Source organism: Haemaphysalis longicornis, unplaced genomic scaffold (genome assembly GCF_048455015.1).
Source record: "Haemaphysalis longicornis isolate Haplotype H1 unplaced genomic scaffold, Haemaphysalis longicornis Haplotype H1 scaffold_1, whole genome shotgun sequence".
Lineage (NCBI taxonomy): Eukaryota > Metazoa > Arthropoda > Arachnida > Ixodida > Ixodidae > Haemaphysalis > Haemaphysalis longicornis.
This window is the reverse complement of record NW_027526203.1, coordinates 72,955,438-72,982,579: the sequence shown is the minus strand read 5'-3', so window position 1 is coordinate 72,982,579 and position 27,142 is coordinate 72,955,438. Positions and strand designations below refer to the sequence as shown.

Sequence of the window (27,142 nt, the reverse complement as noted above, 5' to 3'; positions counted from 1 at the left end):
TGCAGACGTTAAGCGAGCCTTCATGGGCAGTCACGCTCGCGTGGTGCGAGGAGGTGGACGAAACGAGGGTGAACGTTGGCTTGGGAAAACATGCTATGTTTTGATTTGCTATCACTCCACTAATACTCAACGCTGTAACGAGATTCTTGAAGGAGGTGAGTGAGTGAGTGAGTGAGTGAAGACTATATTAAAATCGCCTGCAGGCGGCCTCCGTTACCGAAGTGCCGTGACGCGGCCCTACGTCTTTCCGGCTGGGCTCTTTAAGCGGGATTCACACGACGGAGAAACCCTCTCACGGAGGCGGACGGATATGTGACGTCAACACCACGTGACCGGATTTTCCGTCTTGGTTGGCGCATCCACACGTGCGGAGCTGCGCGGAGTGAGTAGCAGACGACAGCGCGGAGGAAGCGAGGGCGAGGCTCGCTTCCTCCGCCCGAGCCTCGCCCTATGTGCCAAAAACTGGTTCCATTCCCTACGGAGGGCCGCCGCCGCCGAGCGAAGACATGCGGTGGCATTTTCTTTCCCGGAGCATCGGCGGGCGATCCGCACCGAGGGGCGGAGCCTAAAACCGGTCACGTGAGCGGCTTCCGCGGGCCAAAAAGAGAGGGGTTCTCCGTCGTGTGAATCCCGCTTTACTAGGCAGCTCCCTCGCTACTAGCGTCGAGGTCCTCCGGCCTGCCCGCGCTGAGCGGCCGGGCCCTCTCGGCTTTCGCTCGGGCGATGCTGTTCAAGTGCCGCCAGGATCTGCTGGACGGCCTGTAGTTGTACGTCCTTGTCACTGCTCCGCGCCGCTGTCAGGTACCACGGCGGGATCTTTGTCTCCATGACGCTTCTGTAGGTCTTGCCGAGCAGTCCCACACGATGTGAGCCATCGTAGCCCGCGCACTGCGGCACACTTTGCACGTATCGTCCTCGTATTGCTCGGGGCACACATGCTTCATGATGAGCGGGGTCAGTAAGGAACCCGTCTGCAATTGTCTTAGTACCACCGCCTGCTCCCTGGCCAGGCCGGGGTACGGCGGCGCCATTTCTCTTCTTCTCATCCTGTAGTATGTCGTGATTTCGTTATATGTCCCCATCCTGTCTTTGGTTTCCCCCCACAGTTCTGCAGACGGGTTCGCTCCAGCCGCGCGGCCAGTTAACACTCGCGCGGTAGAGTTCGCCGTCTCATTGTGGTTCACATATTGTTTTGACATTTCGGAGGTGATTACTGGGACATTGATTTACCTGAAAATGCGAACACCCAATGTATCGGCAAAACCTCTTTCAGGGCCCCTTTGAAGATTGCCAGGTGGTCTCTGCACTATGGCACGCCTCATAGCCCAGGCGTAGCTTCGGTCCGTTAAACTGATTGATTGATTGATTGTAGGGTTTACCGCGTCAACGCAACGCAGGCGATGAGGCGCGCTGTAGTGGAGGTCTCCGGATTAATTTTGATCGCCCGGGCATCTTTAACGTGCGCCGAAATCTCGTGCACACGGGCGTTTTCGCTTTTCGCCTCCATAGGAAAAGCGGCCGCCGCGGCCGGGAATCGAACCCGCGACCTCGTGCTCAGCAGCGCAACGCCTTAGCCACTGAGCCACCACGGCGGGCCGGTGCATTAAACTCCCCAGTCCATCACTGGAAGTTCCATTGGTGCAGTTCCCCTGTGAGACGGAAATTCACAGAGGATCACCCAAGGTTACCAGTCAGGCCCGGTCTAATTGGACATGGGTCAAGGTGAAGAAGCGAGACCGCACTTCCTTCCTTTGTACACCCACCTATCTGCCGCCTTGAACGATGCCACAAAAAACGCTGGGGCAGCAGCAGATGGTCTGATGACACACGGGTGCTCAGCATTCCAAGGACATCGCCAAACCTATCCCCAAGCACGGCCTCTCTCTCATTGGGCCCTGGACGGGCTGGCGCGTCCCCTTCCCAATAAAGACAGTGCTCCTCAAGACTGCACAACCAACAGTTTTATTTCTCGACTCTCCAACAGGAAAAGCGAAACAACGCCCTCATTCAACGGGTAACACAAGGCTGAGCAGAAGAGATTCAGCGAAACACTGATTTCCGCTTTAATGTGCAAATCTGTCACCCCCAGGCACCAATTTGGGAGTAGGCTAAACAGTAAGTACATCACTCAGTGACTTGCGTGTGGTGCCTGCACTTGTAACAACATCAATGCCCAAACGGCAGCCATGGAAACGAGTGCGAAACCCCAACTCTTCTGGGCGGCAGCCGCCGTGGGAGCAGTCGGCTTCCGTCTTGCCACACACAGGACTGCCACGAGAATTTTCAGGAACGTAGAAAAGGGTAGTGGACAAGTGCGCCTGGTTTTTTCGTTTAAGGCAGCCTTCTCAGCCACGGTTCACTTAGGACACTTTTCGTACTGATGTTCCAGCAGCAGCAGCAGCAGCAGCAGCAGCACCATTTCAGTAACTCACGATGTCACCCGCGTTGGCGTCCGTAGTCCGCGTCCGCATCGCTCCCCCTACACTATATAAAAAAATAATACTTGCCGGCGCCAGGTTGCGATCCTACGACTCTGCGGGCGGAACGCAAGGTGCACAGTACTCTACCAACTGAGCCACAAAGCCGACACAGAACGGGAGGTTACGAACGTGCCTTATATCCTTGACTCATTCAACCGTCGGCCAGAGGTGCGCCCTCTCCCCCGCGTCCTCCTCGCCTTCTCTCCGCTCGCAACGCCCTTTCTCGCCGCGTTCGGTTCGGGCGCACAACAGGTGGGGACGTGCGCAACACCCTCTCTCGCAGCGTTAGGTTAGCGCGCAAGAACAGGTGGGGCGCTCGCATCGCGCTTTCTCGCCGCGGTCGGTTCGCGCTTAAACCACATATGTCGTTCGCGCGCGCTGCGGTCGCTAACATCTGTGGCGTGATCGTGACGTCAGCATCACGCGTTCGCGTGGTGGCGATTTCGGCGCTATAACACTCTCTCGCGAGGGGCATTGGATTGGATTCGATTGGATTGGCTTCGATTTCGATTGGATTGGATTAAAGTGGATTGTGTTGGATTGTGTTGCGTCATAGCCGCGCCACGTTGCGTCATAGCCGCTCCACGTTGCGTCATAGCCGCGGCAGGGGGTTCACGGCACGTTTCACCATCGACTTCATCGACAATGTCTACGCTGGAAGACAACAGTTACAACAACAACAACCAATACGTAATCCATACGACTTGCAGGCGCGCCCCCCCGCAGAAATGCTCTGCATTTGATCGTGCCCCTCGATGTTTTTTGATCATAACATTTTATGAAGACTAGTAGCCTATTTGCGACGCAGGTATTCATAAGTGCCTTTACACACGTCTTGGCATGTTCTTGTTAGTTGAATGACCACTCAAGTTCACTCAAAATATTACTGAAGTTGCCGTGTTTTTGAATTTGTTTTCACGCGCAGCGCACAACAAAAAGTAGTTCCAAATCATTTTCAAGCTTGTGTCAAGTATCACGTTTAAATAAAAAGTATTGGCAGGTGTAAATGCCCACATCCTTACCCGTTGTTGCATACCGCTGCATGAAGTCTCACTGTAGAGCACTCGTGTGCGTTATTTTGCGTGTATACATGCGCACCCGGCGCGCAAGCAGCACCACTCGAGGGCAGCACTGCGGTCGTTGCCCGCGGCTGTTCCCCAACATGACGGATTACGACGGTTAGAGCGCGGTGAACAGGCCAAAACGCAGAAAAAAGTAGTTACCTAAAGAGCCACAGCACCGTGCCACGAAACAAAGCGTACTTAAACTAAAGTGCAGCTTATTCAAATCAACGTGAGAGAGAGTGTTAAACGTGCAGTAGGAATTGGTCATTTGTGTGTCCTAACGCAACGGTGAACGTCGGACTACTTCAGCGTTGTGCCTTTGCGCGTTCTTTGAATCCGCGGCGGGGCCGGTGGACGGACGCGTTTCACCGACGGCTCCGTCTCTTTTGTGGCATTGAAACTGCGGTAGTACTCCTGTACGTGTCTGCGAGGTGCGTTTTGGTGTCGGTGGCTGTGTGAAGTATACCTGACTGGTGTAATAACATTGTTTGCCTGCTACGGCCGCCGCTGAAAACGTAAGTCACCATTTCATTTTTTCGGGAGTGCTCGCGCTCGTTCCCGCCAAAACTTCAGCTGTCGTTCGCGAGTTCTGGCGCTCACGAACGACAGCACTTGCGAAGAAAAATGTGGTCACTTACATGTGCTTCCAATTGTGTGACGCCAGTTCTAGCTATCCTTTTTCCGGCTTTGTGTTTCCCGAACAAGCAGTCGTGCTCCCACTGCAGGTTCACGGCCTTCAGCATGCGTTGAAGCAAGACTCGTGTGCAGTATAAGAGTTGCGGATGTATTAAGCTGGCTTAATTAAACTCTAGCTATTAATGCAGCTTTCGTTTCATTATTTTCTTGAGCAACGTAAAGGTATTGTCGAGCGACAAAGTAATTACACTACCGCTGTGCTTCTCCGTCGGTTCCGATCGCGTCTTGCGCGTCTGACGGGGCAGAAGTGAGCGAAGGCACAACAAAATTTCACGGAACCGCTGGCGTGTTGCTTTGTCTATTGGACTTTTGATATTACCTTGCGCGACTGCAATACGAGTGAAGCCCATTTTCGGTGAAATTCCGGACTGTTTTCTCAAGAACGAGCCAAGTAACTGGTACCGTAAAACGTAGTATTGAAAAATGAATAGTGCAGTACGTTTTACGTTTCATAGCGAGTGTTAACAAGCTAGAACTTTAGGCTGAATATTTTCACACGGACATGTGGTAAGGCTTGTATAGGTGCTGCATTTAGTAAGCAGCGTGTATTTAGCATTATACTGAACTATTTTTTTTACTTATTACAGGCGCTACGACGCACAGGTGTTTCCTGTGGACAAGTGGCGGGTGCAGCAGTGACAAGCTTTCCAAGCTGGGCTATTCTACAATAGTGCTGTTGAACAACATATTGTGATCTTGGCACGTCGGCGAATTACCGGGAATGAGGGTCCTGTTTTCATTTACCTGAATGCTTCTGTTTTGTAGGCATCTCAAGCAGTTAAACGAACGATAATCGGTTCGCGCTTCATGAGCAGCGCTTTTTAAAAAATTTTCTCGACTGTTGTGTTTGTGTTTGCTTTCATGTGTGTGATCGTATTCTTGCCACTGTTAAGCCAGGTTTCTCGTATATTTGATGTGCATAATAAAAAAGCTACACTGAGAGACCCGGTGTGTTGTGTTGCTCAATTGTTTTTGGCAAGTCACTTTTGTATAATTGCTTCGCAAAGTTGATTTGCTTTTGTGCCTCGCGGTCCCATTTCTGTTTTATACATGCCGTTGTACAGGAAATTATTCAACGAGTGCGCATTAAATAAATAATGCGCACTCGTATAATAATTTCCTGTATACTGGCATGTATAAAGCAGAAATCGGGCCGCGAGGCAACTCAAAATAAGCATTGGTCATAAGGACGGGCCACAAAGCCAAAAAAATCGCGCCAATCCACCCCGTGAATGTGGTTGGAAAGCAAAGCTGTAAACGGCACCCATAACGATTACTCATGCGACGTCACTTAAAATCACTCACATCGCTCTACAAATAGTAAAACCAGAGAGGAGTGAAATGCACTTAACCACACCATTTATTAGTTCAAAGAGATATTTTTGGTAAGGTTAAATCAATGCATGATGCATGAACGGTGTTTGGTTGAGTTGTATTGGTGTAGCAAGAGTGGAAACATTTTTTTATAAAATCAAAGTAAGCTCCAACCCGGTGTTAGACAATCTGACTTCTCCGTCTCTGCGCCGCGGACGGAGGCGACGAGACTTGCGGCTGAGAAGCAGGAGGAAGAAATACTTCTGTTCAGATTTCTGAACGGCCCAGAGTGCAGCCTTGGGGAGTGATTCCTTCTTCTGTGGGGCCCATATGCAGTCTGTGCGGCCTGTGTTCTGTCCACCCGCTGAAGCTGGGTAGGTAGAGAGGGCCTGGACAGCAGCATCTCCCATTGCTCTTGTTGTGTAGTTGACGGAAAGAGAGGAGGGTGCTCAGGGCTAAAGTCGCACACCCCGATTACGCGGCGGAGTATTCCTACTTCTGAGAAAAAAAATTCCCCGCATTTCCCCGAGGGGAAGAATGTGAAAGTGCGAATGCACGAGTTGAATTTGCGCGGTTCGGTAATGTTCGCGAAAGAGAGATCACACACACACACACAACTACAAAGAAAGAAAGATGCATTTATTCACAGACACCTATTTGTGTTGTCGTTGTACTTGATTGCTAGAGCGGATCTTAGCTTTGAAATTTCGTGTCAGTACTCCTTTAAGCGGGTGCATTAGCCCTTTTCACGCCCGATTCCTGGCCAATCCCCCACGTGGGTATGTGCCATGTCAGCGGCCAGGCAGCGCCCGCCCATCTCCCCCCGTTGCCAAGGAAGACGAGGAGATTCCTGGCCAATCCCCCACGTGGGTATGTGCCATGTCAGCGGCCAGGCAGCGCGTGCCCATCTCCCCCCGTTGCCAAGGAAGACGAGGAGCGCGCGCACCCGCAGCTGTTGCTATGCGGACGGTGGCGGACGCTTCAAGCTCGCTTAAGAAGTGCATTCGCACTTAAAATTTACATTCAGCGTCGTAGCGATTCGGATGCATTACGTAAAGACGCGTAGGCTGTGGGAAGGAGCCCGGATTGTATGAGCCGTAGGGTAGTTTGTTGTTCTCTGGAAAGGTCAGCGTAAGGCGATGGTACGGTCTGTCTCAGAAGGCGATAATGCTGGATTATCTTTCTGGACGTGACAAGCGGGTGACTGTCCTCGTGCAGCTCCATAGCACGGGAGGTAAAATCGCAGGCTTGTTTGGGTGTATTTGTTGCCCTCCATTGAAGCGTGAGGCGGTGTCCAGATGAGCTGAATGGAACCGTTTGGGGAGTGGTTTTTTAGCACGCACAGTGCAGGTCAGGACACCCAACCCGACTGGTAATTCCAGTAGGCTTGCTGGGAATCGGTGACTACCCTCCGAACCCCTGGTTGAGTGAGAGCGAAGGTGATGGCTGCCTCTTCTGCTGCCGTCATTTGTTGGGTCCTAAGCGAGGTACACGCAAGGAGGTTGGTTCTGGAGGTAGCCACGATGATGGCGTGTTGCTGCCCTCGATGTTAGGAGAAGTCTGTGTAGATAACTGCATGAGCCCCACCGAGGGTGGTGTTTAGCGCTTGAGCCCGTGCTTTTCGTTGACCCTCGTCATGTGAGGGGTTCATATTTCTAAGCAAAGGGAGCATCTTTAGTTTTAGTCACCAAGAGTCTGGGAGTACGTCAAGCGGAGCGACCTTCTGGGCTGCCCAGCCAATCTGGTGAAGCACGCGATTACCCACCGCAGTTCTGAGTCGGACCTTCTGGTTAGAAAGATGGCCTTCTATCAGCTCTTCTACCGTGTTGAGGAGCCCGTGCTAAGCAGCCTCAGTGTGGACGCACTCATGAGAAGACCAATGGCCTGCTCAACCGCCTTCCTAATCATTATATAAAGCATCTCTATGTCTTCCTCGTCGAGAAGAAGAAACGGGTTTGTTGTAAGTAACTCTCCAAAGGACAAAAGCGTCAATTAATCGAAAGGTACCGGATTCTTTTAGGCCTCGCTTCTTGGTGGCAACTCGCCTGACCATGTGTATGATTTGATTAATGCTGTTTTTGAGGCGCTGCAAGGAGACGTCACTCTTGGTGTTGGCCTGGAAATGTAGGCCCAGGATCTTGATGCTGAGGGTTTGGAGTGATGGCCTGGTCATCAAGGAGTATTTGAATGTATTCCTTGATTTGGCGTGAGGGCGGACGACAAGGAGCTGTGAGTTTTTACGTGAACACGGGAGGCCACAGGCTTTAGCACATTGGCGTACTAAAAGTGAGATTCCATGGATTGGTGTGAGCTTCCTTTAATTTTTGTAACTCTTAGCACATGAGCAAGGTGCGCACAGGGCCGCTAGACGGGCGTGAGTGGTCGTGTGACATTCAGCGTGGCATTCAGCGAGAAGGCAGGGGGTAAACCCGTAGATGTGCTTGGTCAGTACACCATTTGTATTCGCGTGTTCGCGTGGGCTCGTAGCTGAATCGGTAAGACAACGGGCTCTCGCTTTGTTAGTCTATTAGTTCCAGGTTCGATTCCCGGCGGTGCCTGTAAATTCTTTTATTTGTTCGCTGGAGTTTTCTGGTGACACCAACGGTCGCGAAAGAACCCTTGGGGGGTAGAGGTAGAAAGCTTTGCTTTAAAATGTGCATGAAAATAGCGTGGGGTCCACCCATTGGCATTATCATGGCAAGATACTTTGCCAAGCGTTGTACAATATTGGCCTTCCAGGGCTTGGCCAATTGTTGGCTTGTCACCTTTCCCAAACACCAGCCAATATTGGCGGCCGAGGTATTGCCAAGCTCGGACACATTGGCCACTGATGATTAGCCATCTTGGGCTTGGCAATTTCTGCTGCTTGGGTCGGTAGTACGGCACTGAGCGCGGAGCAAAGAAAAGATCACACGCTGGAAAAGGCGTTGCGAAAAAGAACGTAAGGTTCCAGGCGAGGGAGGAGATACTTTACCGCAAGTATCGAGACCGGAGAGGGGTGGAGTATGACCAATTAGTTGTCCCGTAGGTCTATCGTCAGGATTTGTTGCGTCTCGCACACGGCAACTCGTGGTCAGGGCACCTAGGCATACGAAAAACAAAAGACCGCCTATTGCAGGAGTACTACTGGCCAGGATGCTTTCGCGACGTCGAAAACTTTGTGCGCACTTGCGAGCTTGCGATGTGTGCCAGAGAGTGGGCAAGCCAGGAGACAAAACCAAAGCGTCCATGAAACTTGTGCCGGTTATCACGGAGCCTTTTCGCCGTCTCGTGATCGACACGGTTGGCCCACTGCCCGTGACGACCTCTGGCTACCGTCACATCTTGACAGTGCTCTGTCTTGCTACTAAGTTCCCCGAGGCCGTGCCCTTGAAGGAGTTGAGCTCAGTGGAAATTGTGAAAGCCCTACTGTCAGTGTTCGCCAGGGTTGGCTTCCCGGCGGAAATACAGTCAGACCAGGGTACAGTTTTTACGAGCGCACTAACGACGACGTTTCTCGAGAAGTGCGGAGTAAAACTCATTCATAGTTCCGTGTACCATCCTCAGTCGAATTCTGTCGGGAAGCTTCACTCAGTAATGAAGCGCGTTCTCAGAGCCATGTGCTACGAACGAAAGACTGACTGGGAGCTGTGTTTGCTTTGAGAACGGCTCCTCACGAGACGACCGGGTTCAAGCCAGCGGAACTTGTTTACGGGCGCTCGTTACGTTCCCCCCTCCGCATCCTCCGGGAATCGTGGGAAGGTAGGGGCGAAGACCCGATGGTTGTAGAATACGTACTCTCGCTGATGGACCGCTTGCATAGGGCAGACTAGCTAGCGGGCACCGCAATGAGCACAGCCCAGAAAAAGTCAAAACCCTACTACGACAAGGGAGCCAGGGCACGTCAGTTTGAGGTGGGAGACCAGGTAATGATTTTGCGGCCGTCTCAACGCCACAAACTAGAAGTTCAGTGGGAAGGCCCGGAAAAGATCCTTCAAAAATTGTCTGACATTAACTACGTTGTGAGCGTACCTGGAAAGCGCAAGCTCCAACAAGTATACCACAGCAACCTACTGAAGCCCTACAGGCAGCGGGAAGCGGTGGTGCAGATGCTAGTTAACATACCCGAGGAGATTCCCCCCGAGATTCCGGAATTGGGTCCGCTTACCCATGACGGCCCGAGTAGACTCGTTAACTGTCGAGACACAGCCAGCATGCGCGAAGCGCCGGCGCAAGCCAGAAGGGAATCGTACAGCCGGGCTGAAGGTTACGAACGAAAGACCCCCCCGTTTATTCCGATGGCTGATAATATACACTCTCAAACATCACGTCACATACAGCTTGGCGGACGCAGCTTGCGCCCGCTATCTGTTGTGGCGGAACACTTCGAACACCGGCGGGTGATAACAGCACATCCCCCTTTCAAAGACAACAGCTACACATCCTCGCGCACCATCGAGGTAAAGAACATACATTATACAAACAAAAACAATTCCACCAAAACAACAACACCGCAGAGAACTACTCATCAATACCCAGCCTTATGGGCTTCTTCACCACTCTACCGTATCTCGTTAATGTGCGTGCAGAGTCACCATGGGCCACGTCGCCAGTTCGAGGCACCGCGTCTGTTGCATTCAAGTCGCCTGTGCTACCATCCAATTGGGCAGTACTCGCCTGCGCGGAAATGTCCGCGTTTCCCCTTTCATTTGGACGACGGTTAAGCGACCCCCGGTTACTGTTAAGATCAGTGCCGTTGACCAACTGTGCAGCGCCCGGCTGCTCTTCATTCTCTGGAAACTCAAAGGTTTCTGTGCTTGCACGTCCTCTCGGTAGGCGGTTAAGCCTTCTCCTGTTCCTGCGGAGATCAACCCCGTCGTCTGTCCGCACCACGTATGAACGGGGTTGCGGCGTTGGTGCCAGGACTGTGGCCTTGCGTTTCAAGTCGGTCATCCACACCCGGTCCCCTACTTCCAACTTAGGAAGTGGCCTGGCGCGGTGGTGCTGGTTGTAATAACGGCACTGCCGCCTCCTGACCTCTTGATCAGTGGCCACTGCTACTGTCGGGCTGCTTTTTCCTGGGTTTCGGAGACGGGGTAGCATTGGGACTCTTGTCTTGAGCCGCCTACCCATAAGTATTTCCGCAGGACTCACTCCAAGTACTCCGGGAGTTGCCCTGTAAGCCAGAAGTGCGAGGTAAGGGTCCTTGGACTTTAAAATGAGGTGCTTAATCGTCTGAACCATTCGTTCAACTTCCCCGTTGCCCTGCGGGTGCCTCGGACTGACGGTGACATGGCGGAACCCATAAGCCCTAGCGAACTGTTCAAAGTCAGTCGCTACAAACTGAGGACCGTTATCGGTCACCACGCACTCAGGGATTCCGTGCCGTGCAAAAATGCTTTTCAGTCTTTCAATTACCACGCCAGATTGTGTGGAAGGAAGAATAGCAACCTCGGGGTAGCGCGAAAGGTAATCAACCACGACAAGGTAGGCCTGACCTTTGATCACGCATAAGTCCACCCCGACCCTCTCCCAAGGGAATGAAGGGGTCGCAGTCGCTATCATGGGCTCAGTTCGTTGCGGCGCATGTTGTGCGCAAACATCACACTGGTTCACGAACTGGGCCAGCTCGGTGCTTAATCCAGGCCACCAAACCGAACCTTTAGCTACGCTGCGACATCGACCGATGCCCTGATGCCCATCATGCAGTTTGCGCAGCACTTCTGCCCTTAAAGGTTGCGGGATCACCAGCCTCGTTCCTTTCGACAAGAGACCATCAATGATGTTGAGGCACGCTCGATCTTGCCAGTATGGAATCAGGAACGAAGGAACGGTGGGTTTTCTAGGCCAACCGGTTTGGCACAGCCTGTGCAACCATTTACAAAGGTCGTCTTTCATTTGACACTCTTTCACTCTGAGCAAAAAATTGTCCCCCGTTTCCAAACCCAGCAAACACGCCTTAGAATACGCCGTGACGTCTGATACACTCGACGTTTTTTCGCCATCGCCGAGTGCCACCGGTGACCGTGATAGTGTGTCGGCTGTGATAAGCGATTTACCCGGCACGTACTGGACACTGAACAGGTATCGCATCAGGCGCAGCCGGAATCGTTGAATTCGCGGCGGCATGTCGTCAATGGCCATCTGGCCCAATAGAGACACCAAAGGCTTGTGATCCGTTTCAAAGACGACATTGAGGCCACGTATGTACTCGTCAAATCTTTCGGCAGCCCATGTCAGTGCCAGCGCTTCTTTTTCTATCTGAGAGTATCGTCGCTCGGTGTTTGTAAGGGAGCGAGACGCGAAAGCTATTGGCCTACGGTGACCCGTTTTCTGCGTCTGAAAAAGAACCGCTCCCAATCCGAAAGAGGAGGCGTCCGCCGACAGAACTGTTGGAAGCGTTGCGTCATACATGGCCATACACTTCGCCGAACAAATTAGCTCTTTCAGGTCATTGAGGGATTTTTCTTGGTCGCACCCCCATACCCACTCACAATCTTTGCGTAAAAGAGCACGCATCGGGGCCGTAGTGTGTGCCAAATGAGGAAGAAAGCGTCCCAAGTGATTGGCCATGCCGAGTAAGCTTCTTACTTCGGTGACACTTTTCGGTGCGCTGAGATTCTTGATAGCACTGACCTTAGCTGGATCAGGCTCAATTCCGTTCCCCTTCAAAATATGTCCAAGGAATCGCACTTCATTAACACCAAACACGCATTTTTCTTTGTTCAGGGTCACGTTCGAACTAGCTAAGCGCGACAGAACCTGGGCTAAACGTTCATCATGCTGGGCTTTCGTTTCGCCGAAGACTAAGACATCATCCATGACGTTGACAACGCCTGGCAGGCCACATAGAATTTCGGACATTCTTTTCTGAAAATATTCAGGAGCGGACGTTATTCCGAATGGAGGTCTGGTAAAACAGTACCTCCCGAAAGGAGTCAAGAACGTAGTTAGCTCTTCGGAGTCCTTACTTAGACGAACTTGGTGAAACCCCGAGAAGGCATCAAGCTTGGAGAACCACTTAGCACCTGCCAGAGATCCTAGAGCTTGGTCTACCGTAGGCAACGTAAAGCGCTCACGAACAACGCACTTATTTAGCTTGGTGAGGTCTACGCACACTCTTAGCTCTCCCGACTGCTTCGTGACCAGCACGATTCCGGCGCACCACTCAGTGGGGCCGTCTACTTTTCTAATTATCCCCATGCGCACTAGTCTCTCGATCTCTTGCTTTAGCTTGCCCATGAGGGGAATCGGCACTCTCCGCGGGACTGTTATGGCATGGGGGATAGCCCCAGGTTGTAGCCGGATAGTGTACACTCCTGGAATTGTCCCTAGGCTACAATCGGCATGCGGAAAAAGTACCTCGTATCGCTCCTGATCTGCTGTCAGTGAGTCGGCGAATTTCACAACGCCTAAGGCCTCCAAGGCTGGCAGCCCCAAAAGAACGTCACGTAGTGGGCTTACAACATAGCAAGTTTGACGGACAGTTTCCGCTTTCCATGAAATTTCAGCCACAAACTTGCCTAGTACATTCACGTTATGGCCGCCAGCACCCAGCAACCCTTCATCCGCCTTATCAAGGTGTGTGGGCAACCCTGGAAAAGTAGACGGTAAAACAGACACTTCTGCACCTGAATCCACCTTAGCAACAATTGGCACTGCATTTATCGTAACTTGCACATAGCGCGCTTTCCCGTCCGCGTCAATTGCCCCAACAAAAGTTTTCCCGGTGTCGGGTTGGACCGCGCAGACGCGTACCTTTCTTTGCGAGGACACCCTTTTCTTGAGGCAGGCCTTGGCAAAATGTCCTTTGTTACCACAGTTGTGGCACTTGGAAGATTTTGCCGGGCACGCAGATCTCGGGTGGGCGTTGCCGTCGCAGTAGAAGCACCGTCCGTGGTTTTGTTGCGGTCGTTTCTGGTGCATCACGGCGTCCACACTGGAGCCATGTTCCTGAAGTTCCGGTGGTCTACCGGAGTGAACACCTTCCGGCCGGAGACACTGCTGCTGCTGTCGCACGGTTTCCTTGAGACGAGCCTTGGCCAGCGCCGATGCCAATGTCAGCTGCGGGTCCATCTGTAGGGCCTCGGACAGTTGCTCGTCATGAAGACCGACGACGAACTTGTCCCGGATGAGCCTTTTCTTCATATCTCCGAAATCGCAACGGTCCGCAAGAACATGAAGTGCCGTCGCGAACTGGTCCACCGATTCTTGAGGCTGTTGCTGACGTCTGTGAAAACAGTTGCTTTCGTAAACAATGTTGCGCTCTTTGATGAAGTGACTGTCGAACTTCTGCTTTACTACGTCGTAACTTCTTGCTTCTTCTTCAGTCAGCCCAAACGTAGAGAAGACTTCGCGTGCTTGGCGCCCCATTGTATAAAGTAGGGTGCGCACCTGGGCTTCTCCGGAGCGTTCGTTGAGGGCTGTGGCGAAGCGGTAGTCATCGAAGTGGTCGATCCACGCCGGCCACTCTGACGTTTTGTCAAAGTCCAGCGGTGGCGGCTGCTGAAGTGCCGGGATCACCGTCGCAGGCTTGTTTTCCATTTCTTGGGAACGCTGCTGTACCCGGCCTCAGAGAGATAGTTGACTACCGCCCACTTCTGACACCATGTCGAGACACAGCCCGCATGCGCGAAGCGCCGGCGCAAGCCAGAAGGGAATCGTACAGCCGCGCTGAAGGTTACGAACGAAAGACCCCCCCCCCCCCCCCGTTTATTCCGATGGCTGATAATATACACTCTCAAACATCACGTGACATACAGCTTGGCGGACGCAGCTTGCGCCCGCTATCTGTTGTGGCGGAACACTTCGAACACCGGCGGGTGATAACAGCACCTAGTAACGAAGGCGGAGCTGGAACCTGACCAAAAAAAATCGCGCCAATCCACCCCGTGAATGTGGTTGGAAAGCAAAGCTGTAAACGGCACCCATAACGATTACTCATGCGACGTCACTTAAAATCACTCACATCGCTCTACAAATAGTAAAACCAGAGAGGAGTGAAATGCACTTAACCACACCATTTATTAGTTCAAAGAGATATTTTTGGTAAGGTTAAATCAATGCATGATGCATGAACGGTGTTTGGTTGAGTTGTATTGGTGTAGCAAGAGTGGAAACATTTTTTTATAAAATCAAAGTAAGCTCCAACCCGGTGTTAGACAATCTGACTTCTCCGTCTCTGCGCCGCGGACGGAGGCGACGAGACTTGCGGCTGAGAAGCAGGAGGAAGAAATACTTCTGTTCAGATTTCTGAACGGCCCAGAGTGCAGCCTTGGGGAGTGATTCCTTCTTCTGTGGGGCCCATATGCAGTCTGTGCGGCCTGTGTTCTGTCCACCCGCTGAAGCTGGGTAGGTAGAGAGGGCCTGGACAGCAGCATCTCCCATTGCTCTTGTTGTGTAGTTGACGGAAAGAGAGGAGGGTGCTCAGGGCTAAAGTCGCACACCCCGATTACGCGGCGGAGTATTCCTACTTCTGAGAAAAAAAATTCCCCGCATTTCCCCGAGGGGAAGAATGTGAAAGTGCGAATGCACGAGTTGAATTTGCGCGGTTCGGTAATGTTCGCGAAAGAGAGATCACACACACACACACAACTACAAAGAAAGAAAGATGCATTTATTCACAGACACCTATTTGTGTTGTCGTTGTACTTGATTGCTAGAGCGGATCTTAGCTTTGAAATTTCGTGTCAGTACTCCTTTAAGCGGGTGCATTAGCCCTTTTCACGCCCGATTCCTGGCCAATCCCCCACGTGGGTATGTGCCATGTCAGCGGCCAGGCAGCGCCCGCCCATCTCCCCCCGTTGCCAAGGAAGACGAGGAGATTCCTGGCCAATCCCCCACGTGGGTATGTGCCATGTCAGCGGCCAGGCAGCGCGTGCCCATCTCCCCCCGTTGCCAAGGAAGACGAGGAGCGCGCGCACCCGCAGCTGTTGCTATGCGGACGGTGGCGGACGCTTCAAGCTCGCTTAAGAAGTGCATTCGCACTTAAAATTTACATTCAGCGTCGTAGCGATTCGGATGCATTACGTAAAGACGCGTAGGCTGTGGGAAGGAGCCCGGATTGTATGAGCCGTAGGGTAGTTTGTTGTTCTCTGGAAAGGTCAGCGTAAGGCGATGGTACGGTCTGTATCAGAAGGCGATAATGCTGGATTATCTTTCTGGACGTGACAAGCGGGTGACTGTCCTCGTGCAGCTCCATAGCACGGGAGGTAAAATCGCAGGCTTGTTTGGGTGTATTTGTTGCCCTCCATTGAAGCGTGAGGCGGTGTCCAGATGAGCTGAATGGAACCGTTTGGGGAGTGGTTTTTTAGCACGCACAGTGCAGGTCAGGACACCCAACCCGACTGGTAATTCCAGTAGGCTTGCTGGGAATCGGTGACTACCCTCCGAACCCCTGGTTGAGTGAGAGCGAAGGTGATGGCTGCCTCTTCTGCTGCCGTCATTTGTTGGGTCCTAAGCGAGGTACACGCAAGGAGGTTGGTTCTGGAGGTAGCCACGATGATGGCGTGTTGCTGCCCTCGATGTTAGGAGAAGTCTGTGTAGATAACTGCATGAGCCTCACCGAGGGTGGTGTTTAGCGCTTGAGCCCGTGCTTTTCGTTGACCCTCGTCATGTGAGGGGTTCATATTTCTAAGCAAAGGGAGCATCTTTAGTTTTAGTCACCAAGAGTCTGGGAGTACGTCAAGCGGAGCGACCTTCTGGGCTGCCCAGCCAATCTGGTGAAGCACGCGATTACCCACCGCAGTTCTGAGTCGGACCTTCTGGTTAGAAAGATGGCCTTCTATCAGCTCTTCTACCGTGTTGAGGAGCCCGTGCTAAGCAGCCTCAGTGTGGACGCACTCATGAGAAGACCAATGGCCTGCTCAACCGCCTTCCTAATCATTATATAAAGCATCTCTATGTCTTCCTCGTCGAGAAGAAGAAACGGGTTTGTCGTAAGTAACTCTCCAAAGGACAAAAGCGTCAATTAATCGAAAGGTACCGGATTCTTTTAGGCCTCGCTTCTTGGTGGCAACTCGCCTGACCATGTGTATGATTTGATTAATGCTGTTTTTGAGGCGCTGCAAGGAGACGTCACTCTTGGTGTTGGCCTGGAAATGTAGGCCCAGGATCTTGATGCTGAGGGTTTGGAGTGATGGCCTGGTCATCAAGGAGTATTTGAATGTATTCCTTGATTTGGCGTGAGGGCGGACGACAAGGAGCTGTGAGTTTTTACGTGAACACGGGAGGCCACAGGCTTTAGCACATTGGCGTACTAAAAGTGAGATTCCATGGATTGGTGTGAGCTTCCTTTAATTTTTGTAACTCTTAGCACATGAGCAAGGTGCGCACAGGGCCGCTAGACGGGCGTGAGTGGTCGTGTGACATTCAGCGTGGCATTCAGCGAGAAGGCAGGGGGTAAACCCGTAGATGTGCTTGGTCAGTACACCATTTGTATTCGCGTGTTCGCGTGGGCTCGTAGCTGAATCGGTAAGACAACGGGCTCTCGCTTTGTTAGTCTATTAGTTCCAGGTTCGATTCCCGGCGGTGCCTGTAAATTCTTTTATTTGTTCGCTGGAGTTTTCTGGTGACACCAACGGTCGCGAAAGAACCCTTGGGGGGTAGAGGTAGAAAGCTTTGCTTTAAAACGTGAGTTGGATGCACTGTTGGAAGAGTTCTCGGACCGGTTTTCGGATAAGCCCGGCAGAACTTCCCTCTTAACGCATGACATCGAGCTTACGTCTTCCCAGCCCGTGCGTTCAAAGTCATATCGAGTGTCGCCGCGACAGCGCGAAATTCTGGAAACTGAAATCCAGAAAATGTTGGCTCTGGATGTGATAGAGGCTTGCAAAAGCGACTATACTTCACCCCTGATACTGGTTGAAGTTCCTGGCAAGGATCCACGACCATGTGTAGACTATAGGAAGTTAAACCTTGTCACCAGAGACCAAACCTACCCGATACCGAACATAGAGGAACGTATCGAGAAAGTAAGCAGCGCTTGCTTCATTTCCACTTTTGACTTAGTGCGGGGATACTGGCAGGTTCCGCTGACGAAGGAAGCTAGCCGTTACGCGGCGTTTATTTCACTCATGGGGACCTTCAGACCAAAGGTTTTGAGTTTTTGGCTGAAAAAACGCGACATACTGTTTTTCAAGTCTCATAGACAAAGTGTTACGGGGGTTCGACGACTTTGCGTTGCCCTATTTAGACGACGTGGCTATCTATTCCGCCTCGTGGCCGGAGCATCTGGAACACCTGCGCTCCGTGCTTTCACGTTTGCGTGAAGCTGGCTTAACGATCAAGGCACCTAAATGTCAAATGGCCCGCGCGGAAGTCACTTACCTTGGTCACGTTATAGGTAGGGGTCATCGCCGACCTTCTTAAGGTAAGGTAGCGGCAATCCGAGACATCCCGCAGCCCCGAACCAAGACAGACATTAGGCCGTTCTTGGAAATCGCAGGTTACTATCAGAGGTACATTCCGAGGTACTCTGAGCTGGCTAGCCCTCTAACCGACGCGCTTCGTAAAAACGAACCGCTAACAGTCGCGTGGGACGAAACAAAAGAGCAGGCGTTCGCCGACCTGAAAAATGCTCGAACTAGCCGCCCTGTACTGAACTCGCCAGACTACACAAAGCCCTTCGTGGTCCAGTGTGATGCTAGTGACCGTGGGATGGGCGCAGTTTTGTGTCAGAAAGCTGACGACAATGAGGAGCCCCCAGTATTGTACGCAAGTCGTAAGCTGACGATTCGTGAAGAAGCGTACAGCGCCTCCGAAAAGGAGTGTGCGTGTCTCGTCTGGGCGGTGCAAAAACTGGCCTGCCGCCTCGCCGGTTTGAAGTTTATAGTAGAGACCGACCACTGCCCTCTCACGTGGCTGCACACGATGTCCTCAAAGAACGGTCGCCTCCTACGGTGGAGTCTGGCTCTGCAGCAGTATACGTTTGAAGTGCGGTATAAAAAGGGGAAACTGAATGGCAATGCTGATGGCTTAAGTCGGAGCCTGTAGACGCCTGACTTTCTCAATTTCATTATTTTTCCTGACGCAGGTTGCGCCCTTTACGATTACATTTTTTTTTGTGTGTGGGACATTTCCAATCACGCGAAATGTCACCTTTCAAGTTTGTGCACTTGTCTAAAGTACTGCTGGGCTAAAATATAACTAGTGTAGTTAGTTATTAGCGTATTTTATCGCAACTAAAAGCCTGGTAGATCTTCAGTGTTGATTTGTCTTCGCACTTCCCGGCGATGCGGTTATGTCTTCCTGTGTTGTTCTGTTGCTTGCCTGACCAAGCCAGAGACGTTCTTGGGGAGCCACTACTAGTCCAGTGACCCGCCCGGTGAAGCTCCAGCACGGTGTCGTACAGCCAAGGCCTGGAGTCGAGCGTCTGCCGAGCACTTCACTTCGACAGCATCCCTCCGGACAACGGTTGAAGACCCTTATCCATCGGGATCTCGGACCACCGGCGGAGAAGCTGTTACGAATCGGCCAGCGCCGCCGTACTGTCCCGCATCACTCCTCGGCTGTGCGGCGAAGCCCCTGCGTGCTCCTTCAAAAAACAGGCGCAACCATGTCGGTGGCAAGTTGCGACAAGCCGCGTCAGACGCTTTGCTCTCGGCGCATTTCAAAACTTCGGCGGCTGGCGGCGAGGCTCGTCTCCACGCTCTTCAAGGACACAGAGGCACCGTGGATTGCAACGGAGTCCTCCTCTCTCGCTCTCTCGGACTCAACGTGCGCGGAGGCTACCGACGACTAACGAACACTGGAAAGAGTGTTGTGTGTGTCTGTGACGTTCGTGGCGTGTTCCCGCTTGTTGCGTTTGACCGTTATCGCTTTTGGGTATAAATAGAGCTGCCCAAGAGTTGTAACTCATTCCTGTTAGAGCAGCGAATCGATCTTGTCGCTCTGCTCGAGTCCTGTAATGTAACTTCGCCCGTCGGGGCATTGTTCTTTGGCGTCGCCTCACCTCTCGCTATGAAGTAAACAGTTACGTTAGCCTACGGCTTCTGGACTTCTTCACGGCTGCAACAGCGGCTGGTCGCTCGCATCATACACGCTACCACTTGTATGTCGGAGGCCACGGAGCTCGGATCGGGTGCCCCCACTTGGTCGCAACAACCGCTAAGATGCAGCTGTCATACACTTTCTTCTTCAGCAACAATGGTAGGCTGCCATTCATTATCTGAGAATGTCTGCCGAATGCCCTCTACCCCGTTCTTATCCTTCTCATTATATCTGCCTCATGGTTGGAATCCAGGGTCACAACTTGGCCTACGAAGATATATTCGCTTACCCCTTCCACGGCCTCACCACCTATCTCAAACCACTGTGCTGTCCCCAGGTTATTGATCATTAATCCACCAAAGATCAACTGACTCCCCCTGTTCCGGTGGTCCAGAAGTACTAAACACCATGCTTGCATGCAGTCTGAACCAAGCACAAATACAAGGAACGCCATCCCCTCTGTTCAAGACCTCCTATTCTAAACTGCAACACTGCCGAAAGTTCAAGTTTTGGGAGTTACGGAGGTCCGCCATCTTCCGGAGGCGAGACGGGGAGGCGAGAGGCGTAGCCACATAGGTAATACAAGCGACTAAAAATGCCAAGAATTCACTGGCTGTGATGACATCATCCATGTTCATTGGAAACATTTTACCGCCACCGAGAATTTACATATGAGCCTTTCATTCTCGCGTTTGTCGCTCTGTGCTCACTACTTCTATCTGCGGCCTTCATTATCAGATAAGGTGTGCCTGGTAATGACGGTTCTTATTAAAGCCAGTGGAGCCGGTATTTGCTCCATGCAAGTGCCCAAAAGGAAGCTGAGAGCCAAGGAAGTGTTGCCTAATCTGAGTAATATCCATAACAAAATCTTTATACCTGGTTTGTTCCCGAGGAATTAATAATAAGGAAGACTATTCCTGTTCCTAAAAAGGCGACAGTGGATGCATTCGTATGTGTCGCCGGGTTGCTATCCCTTGTTTGTTGCCAAAGTATATATAGTCGAAAGTTAAGTTAATAGAACAAATTCATTATTTGACAAAATGTCGGCTGTTATCTCCTCAGCGGTTCGCAATTCAGCAAGCTTGCTTTCCTGTTGTTGCGCTAAATATTTCAGTGAAATAATTAGGGCCCAATATTATGGCTACGACCATTTTAATCCAGATACCAAGATCCTTTGAGGCCATTGTTCACAAAGGTTTCTTTCAAATCCTTCATTGTGTTCGCAAATTGAGCCCACCTTTCCAAAAAATTTTAAACTATCTAGCTAAGCAGTTTTAAGGGGTCCAAATCAATGCCATTTCTTACTTCAGCCAGACCTATTACCAACAGCTTTCCCCATGCAATTATTTTGGGCCCCTTGCACTCTAACTCCTGGTTAACGAATAACCTAAAGTGATCAATCACTCGTAACGTATGTTATATATAGACAGCACTACAACCCCCAAGCGTACCAAACTTATGGTGCGCAGCAATTTCAGCCTAACATGTATCTTATCATTTCTAAATGTCGTAGCCGCCATATTATTCTACGAATGAAAGCTACCAATACTGAAATTATGTTGCTTATATGCCGCTGAACTAAAACCAACATCTTGACATAAATAACACTTCATAGCTATGTTTTCCCAGTACCAAGACATCAGAGTTGATTGGTATATCTTGAAAAAGCACGTACAAGCACAAAGCACATTCTCTTCTGCAAAAAAAAAAAGTTTTGTAAGGAAGACGAGGACGGTGACGAGACGATGCAGGAGCTTCTATTGACTGCGAATAGGCGACACTAGCGCCTGTCTTGCCAAGGCACAGTTTCACTGCGCATAGCCTCCCTCTCTATACGAAACGACTTGCCGGAAACATTTCTTCATTGTAGTAAATTTTTGTATTGTAGTGGAGACATATTTTGTTATAGTGAACAAGGCCGGTACGTGATATAACCATTTGATACTTCAACCATTTTTTTTTTGAAAATGAATGATGCAAACTAGCACGTGGAATCCATACGGAGGAAACGTCATAAAAACGAGCCACAAATTTCGGGCTCTCCAGTTGTCATAATGGAGTATATCAAATCCGCAAGCTATGCTTGAACGGCGCACGCAAACAATATGCTCAAATTATCGACCCAAATGTATCTTTGACATTATGGTACAAATATTAAAGAAAACGAATTACAGCTTCAGACAAGTACCTCAAGAACAAGAAATGGACAAGTTTTTTTATCGGAGAGGAAGTATGACAAACTATCTATGATAAGAAAAAGCCCGAACATAATATATAAACATTAATATCGGGTCTTTTAATGCTTCCGTCATCGCTATTAGCACATGTTCAACAGTTTTAACATGCATAAGCTGCGTTCTCCAAAGGTCTCGGAATCGGAACAATTTTCCTGGGTAGAATAAGGCAACGTGTAGATAAACGTATGAAGATAATTTCGGACACTGTACATTATTTGTACATACCCGACACGGTGACAGTGGGTAAGGCGTTGTGCCGCTGAGCCCAATGACGCGGGTTCGATTCGACGGCCGGAGCGGCCGCTTTTTTGGCGGAGGCGAAAAGTGAAAAGGCGTATGTGTTCGAGATTGCTGCCCACGTTAAAGATCCCTAGGTGGCCAAAATTAACATGGAGCCGTTCACTATCGCCTGTCTAGCGTCGGTACTGCGTTCAACCTAATAGTCACTCAATCAATCGTTTGTACACAAGTTAAAAATGTGAATAAGTGACCATTTAGGCTTCCCCGAAAATGGTGCTGTTTTGTCGCGCACTCGGGCGTTATTGGCGCGTTTTCTGCGTTTTTGCCAAGTGCTGTTTCGATACCGTGCTCTTGTATCGGCGCACGTTTGTTGTTCGCTGTTTCGTAACGCGCTGTTTAGACGCCGTCGCCTGACCTTCGTGTCGAAGCAGCCACACCACCTGTTCTCTCTGCTCTATTCGCATGTATTTTGAAAGATAGCACCTCCTCAGGTCTTTAGGAACCGCCTTGTGTTCTCCAGTGGAAATCAAGGGGCTTAGTGGGCAAGCTACGCGAACCTAAATACTGAATACGCATTGGCCGATTATCTGCATGGGCCCTCTTCAAGCATGAAATCATCTGTGCTCCACAAATATAAGAATTAGTGCACATCAGTAAGTAAGTAGTCGGGACCGTCGAGGTGTGTGGCTGAACGTTCTCCCTGTAAAAGCAATTTTTACTTGCGTGCCTGCTTCCCACAGACCCGTGTTCCTGTTCTTGCATGACGTAGTGGTTGGCAAGAAGGATAAACTGCACAGAGCAATTCCATCAGGTACTACTGAGACATAAAAAGAGAGGTCGAGCAACTGAATGCGTACCCACACCTTAGGATTGTCCAGAAATTATAGTCGTCCTTATTGCCGGGAAACCACCGGATACGTTAAGCAATCTATAGCCGATTTGTTTGAAATGTAGTCTATTCACGTCGGCTGAGTGTATGCTATGGCGGTTTATGGGCATGGGCGGCACCATCCCTCTAAAAATGGCTTTCGACCTTACATCGCTGCCTGGGACAGCTTGGATTCGTAATCACAAAAAGACGGAATTCAGGTACTACTAATTTTGTAAACAGAGGTTGAGCAACTGGATGCGTACCCACATATTACAACCGTCCAGGAACTATAATCTTCCTGAAAGCAGGGAAACCACCGGATACGTTCAGCAATCTATAGCCGATTGCTCTGAAATGAATGCAGTCTATGCACGTCGGCTGAGTGTATATGGCGGCTTGAGGGTGTTTGTCGGTACCATCCCACAAAAAATGGTTTTCGACCAAACATCGGTACACGGGACAGCTTGCATTCGTAATCACATCAAAACGGACTTCTCGTATTCGCTACGTTCTTTCCCTGGGTTTGAGGAAAACCTATGACAATGTCAGATATCACGCCAATATGCAGATGCCAAGCCGGCTTGGGTTCCCGACGCCGGTAGTGTCCTTTATACTTTCGTTTCGAGTACTTTCAGGACACCTGGTATCCTCCTCAACAATCCGCGGGATACCATAATGTGGCGTCCTGCACCTATGCTCTTTAACCTGGGAAGGTGGTCGTCAAGAACAAGGTTCCGAAGAATAGTTCGATAACGAAGAAGGAGGGGCAAACACTTCACAAATTTCTAGAAGCTGGAGGAGAAAGAGGAGAGAACAAGGAGGAAGAAGAGGAGCAGGTGGGGTGAGAGATCGTAGTTCGAGGCTACTGAAGGAGGCGGGACCCACGGAGTAGGTACCCTCAAGGCAGAAGCGGCCATGCTCCGATGGCCTTCTCGAGCAGTCTCCACAAATGCTGCTGGAACTCAGTGGCCCCGTTCCGCTGGCCAGAGCACGGACGTGCACGGGCACTCACACACCAGCGGCTTCGTCCAGCTGTCCCGGTCACCATCTTCACGGCGCAGCGCTTACGGATGCTACCTAAGCGACATTGGACACCCGACTAAATTATAAAGAATAAATTGGGTCGAATAGGGAGGGAGCGTAACGACAGTGTTGTAGTTTAGGAACTGAAGAGATATTCGGTATTATTCGCATGTTTTTCACACACTCCTATCATGTATTTTTCTTGTAAATATTTCAACATTCCTTAAGGCCTCTTTCATATTTGATCTTTTTGTGTCTGCAATTCATCCTGCTCACCGAGGTGACGGTGACAAAAACATCGGCTACACTGCCAGGGTCTCTTTTTAATTATCACCTGTTTACCGTGGTAGAAAAGATGGATCTGGGAAAGCTGTTAACGTTGGCCAGCAGCTTGGATTTGTCTGTGCAAGAGATTTGTCTGTGCGAGATGTTAGATTTGTATGAGATGTAAAATGGGAAACGGAGGGAGGAAACAGCAGTAGTGAGAGAAGCGAATTGAGAAGAGGAAGGAAAAGCCAAGCGGATGGCTGAAATAGGGAAAGCTACTCATGAGAAAAAGTTCGTTGAGTAAAGCTAGTCTATCGATAAAACTGAAGTCTCGAATAATCCCCGGTATCTATAGTACTACAGCCGTCCAAGAGTCCGGAAATTTGCTCAATAAAGCTTGTGGCTCCCTTTGATGACCAAAGAGACGACCGTGATGCGATCTCCATCGCTTCGAACGAGTAGCAGGGGGACAAGGTTGGGGCAAGAGGCATTGGGTGACAGCATTGAGTCTGTCTGGTCGGTGAAGCACTAAATGTCTCCGGGAGAATGATGGCATGAGTGTCGACGGACTTATACACTGTAAAGACAGCATTGCTGCAAAGATTTAAACTTACAGCTGAAGGTTTCCGCGAGAAATTTCACAATGCAAAGCAAGACGAAGCGAAGACAAGAAAAGAATTTTGCTACACGCCTATTGAGTATCTTTGACAGGTGGGTGGAGATGTCGAACACAGCGAAGACTTATGACCATCGTCGTGACCGAATGGTGACCGAACAGTTGCTCGCGTGCTGCAATTCTATGTTTGCAATATTTCTGAACGAGAGCAACCTAAAGACTCTTGACGTGATGGTTACATCTGCATATCAATATTGCGAATATCAACGCCTTAAGAACTTAGGCAGAGTGAAGATAGAGGGAATAGCAGCGACTATAGAATTACAGGAGGGCAAGACTCAAGGCTACATACACACGAATGCTCCATCGCGTTGCTTTCTCTGCATACACTTAGGCTCCGCTCCGCTGATTCTCTTGTGCTGGGTAGCGGAGAATACGCGCTAACATTCTGACCGAAATGCAAGAGAAGGGGGCATAAAACAGAAGGCCCAGGTCGACCGCACATTATCCGAGTCCGACAAGATCGCCACAGCTTACGAGGTATTACCTATGACGCCTTTAAATTCTGCCTTCTCCAGAGCTGCTATTTCGTGGATAGATTCATGACGGACTGCCGACACTTCGAGGAAACGAAATGCCCGCGGATTGTACAAAACTTCACGATGGCTCCCACACACAGTGGCGACATCATGCTGCGTGGTCTCACCACATCCTACGCAATACACTACTTCGCCCGAAAATGTCACTCTGAAAGTTGCATGTGCATGCATACAAGCCAGGCTGAGACGATGGGATCCCACGAAGCATTCCGATCACTGCTTAAACGTATGTGTGCACCTCAAAGTGCGCTCCCTTCTCCTCTACTTAGCCATGCATGGTCCTTCGTAGTGAAGTTCATTCAGCACGCACGCACACGCACGTACGCACGCGCATGCACGCACACACACACAAACTTACGCGTTCGCGTACAAACACACACGGACACGACGCGCACACATGCACGCACGCAAAAACACGCACACACAGGATGCTTTACAAGCTATCAAAACCAGAAGTTCAAACTCAACAGGTAAACATATCATAGCAATACTGGCAGTATCATAGCAATGCGAATGCACGGCCTGACGGTTGCGCCCAGTTTAAGGCACCTGCCCACTTTAGAGTTCCTCCAGAGTTGCGCGTCTAATTCCCACGAGCCGCCGCGCCGTCGGTGCCACCGTGACAGAAAAGCCATCTTCCCAGCGCACCAAATTCTTTTTCCAGTTGTGCGCAGGTCAGCAACTGTGGCTGTGTCACGCAGCGCAGCCGGAAGCACGCCCACGTGCGGACTTCGCCGCCCCCCCCCCCTGCTGCAACGGGCACGGCGGAGCCTACATGCGTGACGAGTCTTTCCTGCACGACGTGGAACTAAAGATGGCGGATAGACGCGAAACTCTGCTCCCCCGGGGGAGGTATACAGGAACAGTAGGACCAAATATGGTTGCCGCTGACTACTTGGCCAAGGCGGACCAATAAATGGCTCGGATTCGCGCGGCGGCGAAGAGAAAAGAAAGACGTTATACTTTCCAAGCTTTCCAAGGTCATGTGATGTTGGCATTGTTTAGGGTTTGTGGGCTAACGTACGGGATAGCAGAGGACCCCGGCTAGCTTCGCTAGAGAACGCTACGCGCCGTACACTAGCCCTGCGGAATCCGAAGACTTACGCATGGGTTCGGGTACTCACATGCGGCAGACAGGCTCCGGCAATCCAAAGTGAGGCTTTATTGCCTGGCAGATACAGGGCATATACCAGACAACACGACTATCACTTGCGGGGAGACAATGGCTCCTGTCGCTCGCTCAAGCCGCGGGACTCAGACCTCGATATCCGTCATGACGGCCGCGGGAGCAGGGGAGGCATCCCGTGGCGACCGATGAGGGCAGGATCTCTCAGCAGAGTCCGTAGAACCAACTGGGTTCACCGTCATTCGGCGTAGGTATAGTGCCTAGAATCTAGGCACTATAGCGTAGGCACTGCCGAGCCAACCGACTCCGACCAAATCGCCCAGTCGACTCCTGCACAGAACAGGGAGACTCCCGGCGGAGCGCTCGTTCGTTCCGCAGGTCAGCTCGGAGGGGAGAGGAGATCTTCCCCAGGTTGGGGAGAGGGTGGCGCGAAGGGAGGTGACAAACTGGCCGTCCTTTCCTCGCGACCTCGCGCACACGTTCGCGGCGAGCCGGTTCGGTGCGTCGCGTGGGGTCATGAAGAGGACACGACCTACGTGACGCGCCGGCTGCCCAAAATGGCGGCTACCGGCTCGCGAAAACATGTGCAGACGAGGCGTAGGGAAACAAGGGCCCCCACAGGTTCCTCTATGTAGCTCCCG

At 51.1% G+C, this 27,142-nt stretch overlaps 1 protein-coding gene across 1 annotated transcript; it reads right to left on the bottom strand.

Moving 5' to 3' along the window:
- Positions 1-1,620: 1,620 nt before the first annotated feature.
- Positions 1,621-14,077, bottom strand: LOC144178571 (uncharacterized). The gene is made up of 3 exons (XM_077706551.1): positions 13,292-14,077; positions 11,593-11,677; positions 1,621-1,649 (listed from the first exon to the last, which is right to left on the bottom strand). The coding sequence occupies exons 1-3, from the start codon at positions 14,075-14,077 to the stop codon at positions 1,621-1,623; spliced, it is 900 nt and encodes a 299-aa protein (XP_077562677.1).
- Positions 14,078-27,142: the final 13,065 nt, after the last annotated feature.

Excerpts from the sequence above, each read along its gene's own strand:
- LOC144178571 (XM_077706551.1), bottom strand. The coding sequence starts at position 14,077 with ATGGAAAACAAGCCTGCGACGGTGATCCCGGCACTTCAGCAGCCGCCA. Across the intron at positions 11,678-13,291 it reads GGGTGTCCTCGCAAAGAAAG|ATGGCCATTGACGACATGCC; the intron begins GTACGCGTCTGC and ends CTATTGGGCCAG. Across the intron at positions 1,650-11,592 it reads CAGTGTCCAGTACGTGCCGG|GGGAACTGCACCAATGGAAC; the intron begins GTAAATCGCTTA and ends TCCGTCTCACAG.